Source organism: Microchirus variegatus (genome assembly GCF_963457635.1).
Source record: "Microchirus variegatus genome assembly, chromosome: 16".
NCBI classification, from domain to species: domain Eukaryota; kingdom Metazoa; phylum Chordata; class Actinopteri; order Pleuronectiformes; family Soleidae; genus Microchirus; species Microchirus variegatus.
The window spans coordinates 12,435,673-12,449,167 of record NC_139817.1 but is presented as its reverse complement, the minus strand read 5'-3'; the positions used below and the strand labels follow the sequence as shown (position 1 = coordinate 12,449,167).

At 41.1% G+C, this 13,495-nt stretch overlaps 1 protein-coding gene across 1 annotated transcript in view; it reads right to left on the bottom strand.

The window, feature by feature from the left end:
• Nucleotides 1-12,539, bottom strand: part of uhrf2 (ubiquitin like with PHD and ring finger domains 2) — a gene marked incomplete at its 5' end in the record, with an annotated part of 29,250 nt that extends 16,711 nt beyond the window's left edge. The window contains 3 exons of the mRNA XM_083903320.1: nt 1,910-2,229; nt 3,797-4,204; nt 12,387-12,539. Coding sequence (XP_083759446.1) covers nt 1,910-2,229; nt 3,797-4,204; nt 12,387-12,539 — 881 coding nt within the window. The remainder of the gene's footprint in view (nt 1-1,909; nt 2,230-3,796; nt 4,205-12,386) is intronic.
• Nucleotides 12,540-13,495: the final 956 nt, after the last annotated feature.

Below are 13,495 nucleotides of genomic sequence, written 5' to 3'. Positions count from 1 at the left end.
AATATAATGAAGCTGTTGCTTGTCTTGCACATGACAGTAAGCCAGCTCACATGATAGCAGGAGTAAGTGAAGTCGAACACTACTTACACTTAGACACTTAGGGGCCAGATTAAGTGTCCCAAATAGATATATATATAAATTTATATAATAGTTATATTATATTGTATCATACAAAAATGTTATATTATTAGGGGTGTGCCAAAAAATCAATTCACATAAGAAGGGATTGTCATTTACCACGATTCAGAATCGATATAAAATGTCCCAGAATCTGTTTTTATGTATATATATAGGCAGTGTTTTTGTTACTTATGCAATACTTGATATTGCTTTTATGCAACAGTAACAACAATTCCATCTAAGCATTGATAATATTTTAAAACTTAATAAATCTGAAAAAGACACTTCAATGTCTCCATTTGTCATTCTGTCTTGCAACTGTCTAGACTGGAGTAGATCATCCTTTGCACACCTATAGATAGAAATCATTACGAATCAAAACGTATTGAATCGAAAATCGATTTTGAATCGAATGGTAGCCCCAAAAATCGGAATCGAATTGCGACATAGTAAAAGATTCCCACCCCTAAATATTATATTTCATTATTATCAATTTCACTAATACTAAACAGCACTATACTATACTTAGCATTCATAGACATAATGCATTCCCTAACCCCTAACCTTAACCATAACCATCACAAATAAGTGCCTAACCCTAACCTAAACCTAAAACCAGGTCTTAAACCTGAAAAATTGCCATTTTAAGTGGTGACAAAATGTCCTCACTTTCCTAAAATGTCCTCATTCCTTATGGGTAACAAGTATTTTGGTCCTCAAAAAAACACACATCCGCAGAGGAACACACACACACACGCACACACACACATCCTGTCAGAGGAGATTCACCAAACGTATCACTCCCTTTGATTTAGCGGCTCATTAGATTCTGCGGAAAAAGCCGTCGAGGACACTTTCTCTCCATGACGCTCAGCACCGAGAACGCTACTGAGAGCTATATGAATAAGTTAAGGAAGCCGTCATTAAATCGGAAATCTCCGTAGTTTGCGGCCGCGATGATTTAGTGGCACCAAATCGCTTTTTATTATTGTGGAGGAGACGGTAGACAGGAGATGTATTACTGTCACGCCTGTGACGTTCTCTCTCTCCTGACTGTGAATGAAGTAGGGGGAGGAATCTGAATAAAAAGGCAAGAAGGTGAATTATCAAAATTAAAAAAGAAAAAATGTGTGTGTGTTATTGGACTGTGGCATTAAAAAAAATCCATCCCATGACGAAAACAAACACAGAGGATAGACGCAGACGAGGGGGGGGGGGTCTGTCCCACTAGCGGCGTGTTCACAGCAATTACAGGCGAAGCTGAAGGAGGCAAGCAGAAGAAGTAATGCTCCCGAGAACTCGTGGGTTACCATGGCAACGTCAGCTTCTGAATGAATTTGCTGGGGGGGAAAAAAAAAGCGGAGTGCAAGAGATCGCGTCCAAATTGTGTAGCATCGACTACACAAACCCCCTCTATCCGTTTCCCCGGGACTGCCAGGAGAAAGCAGAGACTTCAATTCCCCAATGCACCAAACCACTCACGTCGGGATGCTTGCAGCCTCTAGTAGGACACATATAGAAATTAGATTTTTTTTTCTTCTTTATCTAGAATGCCACAAAACCGCAGTGTGAACAAACGCACGTCTTCAACGTGCGCACAGCCGGCAAACCTATGTTCACAACGCGCACTATTTTATTTGGGAGGTGCAGCACGGTGAATTAACAATCCGCACAATCAGCTGTTTACCATCTAGAATGATTTTTGGTTGGGGAGACCAAAAAAAATAAAACGGCCACACTGAGATTATTGCAGCAGCAGCAGCAGCAGCAACAGCGCGGCACCACTTACTCGTCGTATTTAATGTGGTATATTGCGTCCTCTTCTCTCTCCTTGCTCTCCGAAGCAGCTGTGGAGTCCGTCTGGGAGGTGGAGGCTCCGTTACTGTCCGAGTTTAACACAACATTGTTCCTGTTACTGTCCGTGTTTTGGCCCTGGCTGTGGGCCTGTCCCTGTTCAGCCTCCAGTTTTCCATTAGTCCTTTTTGAAGGCCGGCCCACCTTGCCCTTGGTGGGTGTTATCTGTCCTTTGGGAGGCTTTGTCACATTTTCGATGCAGGCCTCAAACCAGGCACCGATGCTGACGTCTCTGCAGTCCACCAGCTCGTTAATCTGGAGAGGAGACACAGAGGCAGAAATAACACCTGGTCTCTTCTTAACCCTTCTGTTATTTAATGAAAAAACACCCAGCACGTTTTTCTATGTGTTGTCTGCAAATTGATCCGTAAGACGACACACACCAACTTCGATTGCAGAAAACAGAACGTGTAGTGAATGTTTAAGGTGTATGAAAAGCATGTGAACTCCAACGTGTGTCCAACGAAGCTGCACGATTTCCACCTCATCTATTTAAAGTTACGTTACTGATCTCGCTGAACACACACCAGACTCGGCTTTTGGCCACAAAAAAAGAGCACCGTCCTACACATGTAATTCTCAGACGTGTGGCTCAGCCAGCCAGCAAAGATCAGTAAACACAATGGAGCAGGGTAGACTCTCACATTTATAACTAAAAGTATATTAGTATGGTATTAGTTATTAGTAATCTATAATTTGGTTAGTGACGGGGTTTTTTAAAGACATGTTTACTCTTGGAAGTTAATGATCCTTATAAATGAATGGAATTCAGCAACAAAGAAAGTAAAAAGCCAGAGAAGTGCAGCAACACATAGGTTGAGGTCACCTAGAAATGTCCTGATTTTTTGAAGGAAAAGCACTTTTTTTACTGTCGTTTATCGATTCACATAGGTATCGTGATTCTAATCATCGATTCATAAACTTGAAAATGAAGTTTCTTTTTTGAAAAACCACACAAAACACCAGTTTGTGTACAATTTATTTTTGTAACTTCTGGGGAGAAAAAGGCAGCTAGCCTAAGCTTTTATTTAAGCAAGTTATTTTTTTGCGCAGTAAGTAAGTCATTTGTTTTGAATGAATGAATATTATGAAAAAAAGTGATCACACAAAGCCAAACTTTGTGTGATCACATTATCTTATACAAACTGTATTGTTTTGATGCCATAATTTGCCTTAACACACTATGCATTGTATCAATTTTTGAATTGAGAATCAAATCGTGACCTTAAGAATTGGAATCGAATCGTGAGCCACCCAAATATTCACATCCCTAATATTTCCTATTCATTTTGCATCAAACACAAACAAATTGTGTAGGTGACCCCAAACTTTTGAACGGTCGTGTAAATACAAGCAGGTTCCAATTATTGTGCGAGGTGCTGCAGGATAACACAAAGTATAAAGGAATGGAAGACGCACAAAGGAAACAAAAGTCATATATTCATATTTGTGCTCTCTCTCTCTCTATCGGTAATGACACCAGCACTATATCAGTGAATTCAATTCTGGAGAGGCGTATTAAAGAACAAAACACACTGTGCAATAGCACGCACTCTCCTTATTTCATTGTACTACTGAGGATTAAATACTGACATTACGTCAACTTCAAATTTACAAGGTTGTTTCGGGGGCTTTTAACAGAGAGCGAGGTGTGGGACACGCTTTGTTTGTTTGTTTGTTTGCTTTGGATGACAAATGAATACGCAGGCCGTGGCCCTGCTCATTCAACATAGGCCATTAAATTCTCAGCAATTCCGCTAAGAGCCTGATCAACCATTTCCACATGTAATCATCCAAATGCTTTCGCGAGATTTATGCTCACCTTAAACACGCCAATTCCTGGGTCAATGAGTGTGTTTCTGCTGGACGCCGGAGGCTGCACGTCCCACGCCGTACTGGAGGACTTGAAGCCGTTTTTGGTGCTGCTCGAGTTACTGGTCGCGCTGGCGTCTGCCTTGGTTGCGTGAACAGTGCTGGTGTTGGTGTTGGTGCTGCTGCTGTCATTGTCTTTACTGGCGGTGGTGTCCATGTCGTCCGGAGAGACGGGCGCTGGGGGGGTGGAGTTATGGCTTTCCGGCTTGGGGTCGACGGGGGGAGTCGAACTACAGGCGACACCCGGCGGGTCCTTGGTGGAGGGGCTGTCCGGAGGGTCGGTCTGAGAGCGAATCAGCAGCTGGACGATGTCGTTGAGGCCCACGTTGTAGTCAAACAGTGTCTGTCCATCTTCCATCTAAAAAAAGATGAAAAATACTGAAGTGATTTATTTGAACATAAACACTAGAGCTGAATCGATTAATCGATTATTAATTATTATATTCGGTTTGAATTTTTTTTCATGATTAAAAAACAGGATTTCTGATTGTTTTAGCTTCTTAAATGTGAATATTTTCTTTGTTTCTTTGCTCCACATAACAAAGAAATCATTCAAACTGAATCATTTTGGTTTGTGGACAAAACAAGACATTCAAGAACATCGTCATTTCCAGGTTTGACAAACACTGATCAAAGTTTTTTAACATGATCTGACATTTCATGGACCAAACGATTCATAGATTAATCGAGAAAAGAATCGACAGATTAATTGATTACGATTAATTGATTATTATTAAAATAATTGTGAGTTGCAGCTCTAACCTTTTATTTTACCCTGACATTAAAAGACATTCAAATTTAAAAAGGGAACTATCATCAAATGGAAATGGACGACCATGTCGTATCAACAAATAACATCAGATAATTAATTTATTTAAGGTGTTAAGTTGGTTAATAAAAGATGCAGCTCATTGCTCGCTTCTTCCTTTATTCTACGTTTTTAAAAAAACAACAAAAAAACAACAACAAAAGGAATGAGGAGTTCAAGCTTGGTCTGAAGATCATTTCAGGACAAAGGGTCAAAATATGTATTTTCTTCTAAATGGTATCAGTTTTTTGTGTTATCGGACAACTGGAGGAGGCTGCGTGTCAAGGACAAAGAAACAAAGCGTCACACAGAAACAACACGACACAGAGAGGGGGACGAGACATTTCATTAAGCACGCGTTTGCAGCATTTCGCTAAATCTCCCCGCTTTTAAATGCACCAGTGGTGTTTAAAGATGTTGCCTCAGAGTCTCCGGCAACAGCATCGGCATCTGCTCTCTGCTCTGAAATGAGCCAGCGCTGAGCTCCTGGCTTAAATAACTCCACAATTAATGGAGATTTTGAATTAAAATTGCAGTTTGGAACAAATGCTTTCATAAATTAAATAATAGCTGAATTTAATTAAACTCAATCAATTTTTTTATTGCTCTATTTTCTAGGCCAGTTTAAGCAAATGTAACACAGAATGTTAGAATCAATTTATAACTCCCTGAAAACAGTATTTCATATTTTAATAGTATCTCATGTGGCAATTCTTCTTGTTTTCCATCTAAACGAGAGTATTAACCTGACTTAAAGCTATTGTAATATATGTGAGAAAAATCTCAGTTAGACCTTCTACCAAGGTCGTTCAGCTGTAGAAAAAACATCACATCGACGACTCGAACTGTTCTAACTATTAATTAACCAAATAATTTCTTTGTTTACATATCCAGTATAACAGAAAACCAGGCTGGACCGCATCTCTGCTCGCTTACATCCTCCACTGGTTTTCTACGAGAAAAAAAAAAAAAGAAGCAAATTAACAAAAAGGATAGGAATGCATGAATTTAAGTGATAGGAGATGGGGAGAAGAAATGACTGGGTTGCTATGACAACCAAAGGAGCGCATCCCCTCTCTCCCCCAACCTCATGAACCTGGACCGTGTGTACAATCTCTGTTGAAACGAAAACCCACTGCCGCCGCCGCCGCCGCCGCCATCAGCAGCTAATAACATTTCAGGCACCGCAGCGTAGCGTACGCACGCACGCATGCACGCATCACAAAATGGTTCCCTCAGAAAAGCACAGGGACGAGGGCCCATTAGAAACCCATACCTACTCTTACACCACCACAACCAATCTTCTGTTAAGTATACCGTACTGTGCTACCGCCTCAGGAATGGAGCCCATGGCAGACACGCAAACTCATTACAGACACCAGCTATTCATTTCAGCCCTCAAACCCGCACAGCCCATTGTGCTGGAGAGACAAGCATGGCCGCCGCTCGCTCGCTCTCTCTCGCTCTCCTCCTCCTCCTCTTCCTCTTCTTCTCCGTTATTTGACAGCGAGAAGGAGCAGCAGTTGGAGGCGAGACAGGAGAGGAAGCAAGTGCAATTTTCCCCATGCCTCCCTGTTTTTAATAGTCTCATGAAATTTAGATCAGAGGAGCAGTGGTGCAAACACACGGCCATATACAGTGGCTGCTTCCTGTCTGTCTTCCAGTGGCGGTCTGCCCCCCCCCCCACCCCCACCCCCCTGCAATTTTTATTCCTCCATGCCTAAGCCCGTCTTTCGATTTGGTCTCGGTAATTGTCTACCCCTTCGCTCTCTGTCGGCCAAGAGTAGGCAGCCGTAACGTTGACATTCAGACATTAAGGTTTAAAAAAAACCACGAGGTTTTGCACCACACAAACCTCATAAATGTATCCGTGTCGGTTGCACCTGCTTTTCCACACTGACTACATTAACCATCAGAGTCTCTGGCTGCGAGACGTTCGTCGCAGTCACGAATTCAGCCATAACCAGCACCATCTTAAAAATAAGGGCAGTGATTGGAAAACCGCTTCATATTATTCCAGCATCCTGACAAATATCAACTATATCGTCAAAGACGAAGATATTTTCTCCGTTATAAATAATGCAGCATAAAAAACTGCATTTTTGTTGTCGTTTCTGACGCATCTTCATTTTGTGACTGGGCTCTAAAGGGAAACTTCATACCTGAGCGCGTCATAACAAAGCTTTACACAAAGCACAGGCGCTCGTCTTGAAGATCTCTCAGAAGGCATGAAAGAAAAAAAAATTGGGAGTCAAAAATCCTCAGTGTGGTAACACTCACTCTCCGTGTGTGTGCGTGTGTGTGAGAGAGAGAGAGAGAGAGTGAGGAATACAATTAACATCTCAACAGAGCTTATTTCTCCTTTGTAGTTTCACAGGTTCACTGATAAACGTCTCATTTTTAACACCAAAGTACAAAGACAAGAGACAGACCTGTGGCTGCTGTTCAAAAACACTCAACACCCAGACTTGACCCGTCTTGTCAGCATCAGATCCTATTCGTCATAGAACTTTTTTTTATGACTATTATTACTATGATTGTGTCCAAATGCAGCCAGTTGTAGCTCCCGTGTACAGCAGAAATATTCCATTTCGTTATTTTGCGAACACGCCGTCGCCGTAGCGTCCAATTTAAAAAGCTGTGAATGATCTTCATGCAAACATCACTCAGCAACTATAACTTAGCAACTGTGGCCAGTGGTCCAGACTAGTTGTCAAAAAAGAGGTTTATAAAGGTGGGAGACAAAAGTCAGTCCACATGGCTGGTGGAGAGATTTCATACCAAGGCAGACGTTAGCCTCTTTGGTTAGGAAGGCCATCCAAACCTCAAACTCCTACGCGATTTTTCTTCCTCACCCTTTCCTTCGCCTACGCCCATGCAGGCTTTCAGCAAAGAGCTGAAAAATAGGTCATATTGCCAAAAACAATGACATGGGATGTGCCTGTGTGTCTGCCAGCCTCTGAATCTCCATCGTTTATCTGCCCACAGTCATTCAATCTTTTCCCTATCGATGCCGACGGTTAATTAGCACAAATCACCTTAAAGTTCTTGTCGACTTCGTCTTAAGTCGGTTTAACCAGTGCCCATAAAAGAGCATGTCATCTGTGCTGCATCGTCCACTCGTGTAACCATAAAGACATAAATCACTGCTTTGAACAACATTCCCTGACTCCGTTTAACGTAGTTGTGTAACAACTTTGAAAGGCACCAAGTTATCAGGCTGTGACCTGATTTAATACGTTTCCGTCTCCATGTTAATCACAGATTGTGCTTCTTTTTTTTTTATTCTTATACATGAACATGTGCCGGTTCCTGAGGAGGGGACAAAAAGGTGTTATTGCATGTGCAATTCGGTAATATGACCTTAAATAAACAACAAGAGGAGCCATATACCATTTGCAATGGAGATTTGAGGTGGCATTTTAGAGACAGGACATTTGACCGCCAAAGAAACCCAATGCGACAAGGAGTAGCGAAACTATGAAAACATTGTGGGAGTGTTAGAAAGCCTGCAGTTGTAGGTTTAATGCTCTGTCTTTGTCTTTGCTCTTTGTCCAGCCTATCTGTCGGGGAAAGGAAAAAAAAAAAAAAAAAAAAGGGTGTGCCTGGCCCTGCGTACATGCATGGCTGCAGCTAAATCTGCTTCCCCCCTGAAATTGCCTACGAAAATCTAAAGCTTAGCAACGCACAAAGAAATCCCATCAATCGAGTAGCCTCCACATCAATGCATGTACATTCAAAGTGCGCCGATATCTAGGTCACAGCAACTATCTGTGCAAAAGGGGCCAAACCAGAAAAGCTTTCCTACGGCCCAACAATAGGCAACAGCTCATTTCTTCTTCGTCTTCCTTTTTTTGTAGGACACGGAGAAACTACTTAAACATGTTGCTGCCTCAGTGAACTACAGCCGTCACATGAACAAGCCAAACCTTTTTTTTTTTTCAATTAGTAAATGAGAAGTCTACACTGCGAGTGAGCGTTGCGGGGAGAAGGCCTCACGGACAGTGGAAGGTGTGTGTGTGAGAGCCTGCTCATGAATGCGAGTGATATGAGACGCTCAAAGTGAAAGAGAGACACAATGAGGAGTGCACCAGCAAAAATGAAAACCCCCTTTCAAAAAAAACCAAAAAACACTGAGGCAAACTTGTGCGGCTGTTGGCTTGAGACCCTTCCCACTCAAGGGCAAGCATGAGTTTGAACTGGTGAGGCAGTGTGCGCAGTGAGCTCGAGGGGGGAAAAAACAAGCCGCCATTTTGAAAAGGAATTAGACTGAGTTATTCTGCTACAAGTCAAAAGCCGAGCACAGAGCGCTGGCAGGACTGCGTGCATGCAAGGCAAGGGCAGTAGCTAGAGCACTCTGCGTGTCACTGGCTCATTCCTTCTATTATTTAACTCATGGAAATCCCCTAATCAACCCATCCTGCGTATTTCCCGGTGAAACGAGGGAAACACAGGATCCACTGCATGACATTAGCCTTTGCTGCCACGACGCCGACAGTCAGGCAATTCCAGCACAACAGACTTTTAAATGTTAATAAATCTACAATGACTACATTCTTGAATTTAAAGGGGTAATTTAGGTTTTTTTGAAGTGGGTGTGTGAGCCTTGTGCTTTATACCTAAGAGTTGAGGAAAGCTGCTCTATCTAAAATGACTTATTGTTGTTTGCCATTATTCAGTATACCATCAAAATGATGGTTCTTAGTGACAAAATCATACGTGCTATAGTCCCATTCCAAACAGTTCCTATAGTTTGTTTCTTTTTGCAGAGCACACTACAGAACACAAGCTTGTAAATGAACACAAATTGACTCCATTATCATTTAATTACATAAGAGAAAGTGGGGAAGACAAATTAAAAATGCAGTTTACAGATACTAAAGGAATTTCTTGGCCTATACAACTGTCTGACACACATATAAATACCTAGATCAACACATCATGTAGGCCATTTGCTTTTTCTGTTATAGGGTGTTAATATCAGCTTGGGAATGTTTTGCTAAAAATACAGAATAAATCATTTTGCCAGTGTCCTGTAGGGACTGAACATCTTGTGTTTATTACTGACAGAAGAATATGTGGTGGGTCTATGTAATATTTTCCACATCATACATTTGTATCAGCCTTTGCCCTCTCTATACTTCAAATCAGAAAGAATGACACAGACACAGTGTGTCACGTGCTAAAAGTACGGGATATGCATTTCCAGCATCTTACAAAAGTAGTTTTCCTGTGTTTGTGTTTGAGTGTTCCCATCTAAAAAGTAAAACAACAGGCTTTACAGCTGCGCGCAACATGCAACCGTCAACCAACCATGACAGACGCACAAACACGTCCATCCCATAGGGTTTTTTTGTTTTTTTTTACACCTGCTGACATTTAAAAGACATTTTTACAACACTATGTAGAAGAGAAGGGGGAAAAAGTACACCAACATCTGTTAACAATAAGATATGAATCATCACATTTCTATCGCCAAGTGATTTTACTGTTTCTGGAATTAACACCCACCGCGGCAGAGACTAAATACTCCAGCCTCGTAATCCAGATGTTTTAAACGTTAAACTTTACTTAGAAAAACAATATGTAGAATGATAACGATACGGTTTCCTTTGATTGCTATAGAAAAGGGTGACTTCTAATAATGTTTATGCGTTGTGCATAACACACACCATGGAGCTCGGATTTCTAAAAGGTTGTTGTTGCTTTCTGCCCACAAAGAAGTTTAAACCACAGTGAAGTGGTTTCTTCAACTTTCACTCAGGAGCTATCTTCATTCATCTGAAATCATCGGAGATTTGAACATCATTTTTGGCGATAAGCTTTGATGCGCGAGTTCTTTTTGTACCGGTGCCCAAAAAATATTGTTGTGCAAGCTCTATGATGTAAATCTTGTGTTTTGCAGACTCAGTTAATGTTGTGGTGATAGGGCAAAGAACAATAATGAAATGTTCTCACTTCACATTCACAGAGACATCTCAAAATCCCACTGAATAAAAAAATAAGTAGTTAGTTAATGGATAACAGTGATATCAATATGTACAGCAGTAGTCAAAACCATGCCTGGTGGTTATGTTGTTATGTTACGTTACACTATATCAATGTTCACCTACATATTGATGCTTTGTTGATGTCGTCAGTTACAAGATGTAGTTAAGAGAAACAAATCATTATTTCTAACATGGAATCAGAGCACCTTATTACTGTAGGCCTAACTTAATGTATATTTACAATAAATGACTGATTTATTACAGTGTAAGTCACATACATAAGGCCAGAATTGAACTATGACCACATATTGGATACATTATGCAAACCACACTTATACTGGGCTCAGTAAAGACTGAGAGTTTGGGGCTATATGAGTCACATGGGTGCACTACTGAATTATCTGTGCAGCAGGAAGCTCTCCTCTACCTCCTGTGCAGTGTGTGTGTGTATTGTTGTGTCACAAAGGTGTAAACACAACTTCACTATCATTAAGATGTCAGGGCACGTGGAGCCACAAGTCTCCTCCTCCTCCTCCTGCTCCTCCAAATTACCATTAACATCACATACACATAACCCTTCCCTCATGGACTCAGTGCAGCTCTGAGCCACACAGTGCAAAATTACATATTCAAGCACACTGGTAGAAATTCCTGAGGAGGAATACATTCTTTTTGTTGTTTTGTTTCATTGCTGCTGGTCTATGTTGTGTCTTTTGTTCTTTGTTGTTGTTGTTGTTTTGTTTTTTTACACTTGTGCCACAGAGAGTGCTTACATATGTCTGAAATAATAAAAATGCATGGAAACAAAATGCATGTGTAGGAAATATTTGTCATTGAACCGATTTTCAAGGACAATGGCACGATATTGACACGAACCTTGCAACAGGATTAATATGTGGGGCTCAAAATAGGAGAAGGAAGTGAGGCCCTTCTTTGTTGCATGCACAGTATTACAGACACATGTGTTAATTTATATCTGCAAAGAGTTCTTTGTGACTTGTTTTTGTTTTGATTTGTTGCTGCAGATTTATGTTCTGTCTTTATTGTTGTTCTTGGTGTTAACTCGTGCTACAGTGGCTGAAATATGATCAATGTATGCATAATATGACTATTATATATATCTATGTATATATACATATATATCGTAAAATGTGATATATTTGAATAGTAAGAGCATAATGAATCCGATATAGCCAATAAAGCTACTTGAACTGTAGGTACACACGTGTGCATTTACTAGATATTAATATTTAATTAAAACATAGATATTGTTCAATAGATTTTCTTGTATTCTGGCTTTTGCAAGTGCATCCACTTGGAATTGACGTGATCACATCCGTGTGTTATTGGGGTCTTGTTGTTGTTGTTTGCGCTGCACTACTTTAATGTACATGTGGAAACAGAGGGCGACGTTCTCCTCGCGCCAATGTAAACAAACATGTCTACGCGCGCGAGACATTTGTTGCATGCACCGAGCTAAACAAATGTGCACATGCTATATAAGAAATCTATATTCATGTCATATCACAGTTTCTATGAACAGTGGGGTCTGGCACAGAGCTTAGCCCGGGCTCTTACGCAACAACTGTGAGTAAATTCCTACCAAAACAGGAAGCTCGCATGGGTCCGAAACGGGCTAAAGCACCGGAGAGGACCGCTCACTCTCCACCAGGTACCAAAACCTGCCAAAGCACCAAAAACCGCCTGGTGCAAAACGTGGTGACACAACGTATGTGCTTTACCTGCTTCCCCCTGTAGAAGAGGCGCTGCTGCTGTGGGCTCACATTGAAGATTTCCTGTATTTTCAAGCGTAAAGACTCAATTTTGGTCAATCTCGAAAGATCCTCCACGGTTCGGGTCTCCTTCCCGTCTATAGTGCGAACCTGGATCCACATCGCTGCCGCACCGCCCTGTTACGCCTTCAACAAATGTCAGATGAAGCAGCTTTTCGGGAGGCGAATACAGTTTCACCGCGACTGAAAGGAGGTGGAAGTTTTAAAAAACAAAAACAACACAATAATGCTCAGGGATCCATTGCGTTTTCCCCTGCAGAGGTAACGTCGGAGAGTGGCTCGCGCAGGAGGTGTCTCACATGAGGTCGCGGCGCCAAGCAAATCTCGCGAAACATCGTTTGAGCGAACACAGCTCGCAGTTAAAGGCACAGCTCGCCTTTTAATGTAATAGCGCAAAACAAACACACTGTACCCTGTCTCAAGGCCTTTTGTACACAACAGTTGCCATTTAACTGGCATGTCTGACAACAGTATACTTTTATACGTGATGTTTATTCTTCCTCTTGATGGAAAAGTAGAAGCTATTTTAAAGTGATGATGCACGTTTATACATCACTTTACGGCCTTCCCTAGAAGAACACAACCTGTTATATACAGTAAATAAGCCCAATATGCCTCTTAGGTTTTGGTTGAATGGTTGGTTGGTTGGTTAAGTACAAAATTCACATATCCGTAGTTTACCTTATTTGTAATTCTAGCAACGTTTATTTGTAATCCTCTACATTTCCTCTAACTACATTTATAACTCATTACTACCAAATAAAATCAGAAGAAGAAAAGTTGGTAATAATCTGGTAGAGATTCATCCATTCTAACATGGAGTTAAATGTCTTACTCAATAGACTAGCAGAGCCAGGAATTGAACCCACAACCTTCCAGATATCAGTCAATTTGCCCTACTACTACCACTGAGCTACAATTCTCACCCCTCACTTCATAATTGTACTTTTACTTAAGCACAGTGTATATAGGTAAATGACTTTTGATACTTAAATATGATAAATGTCATATATTTTAAGACGTATACTTAAGTAATATTATTAAAAGTGACTTCAACT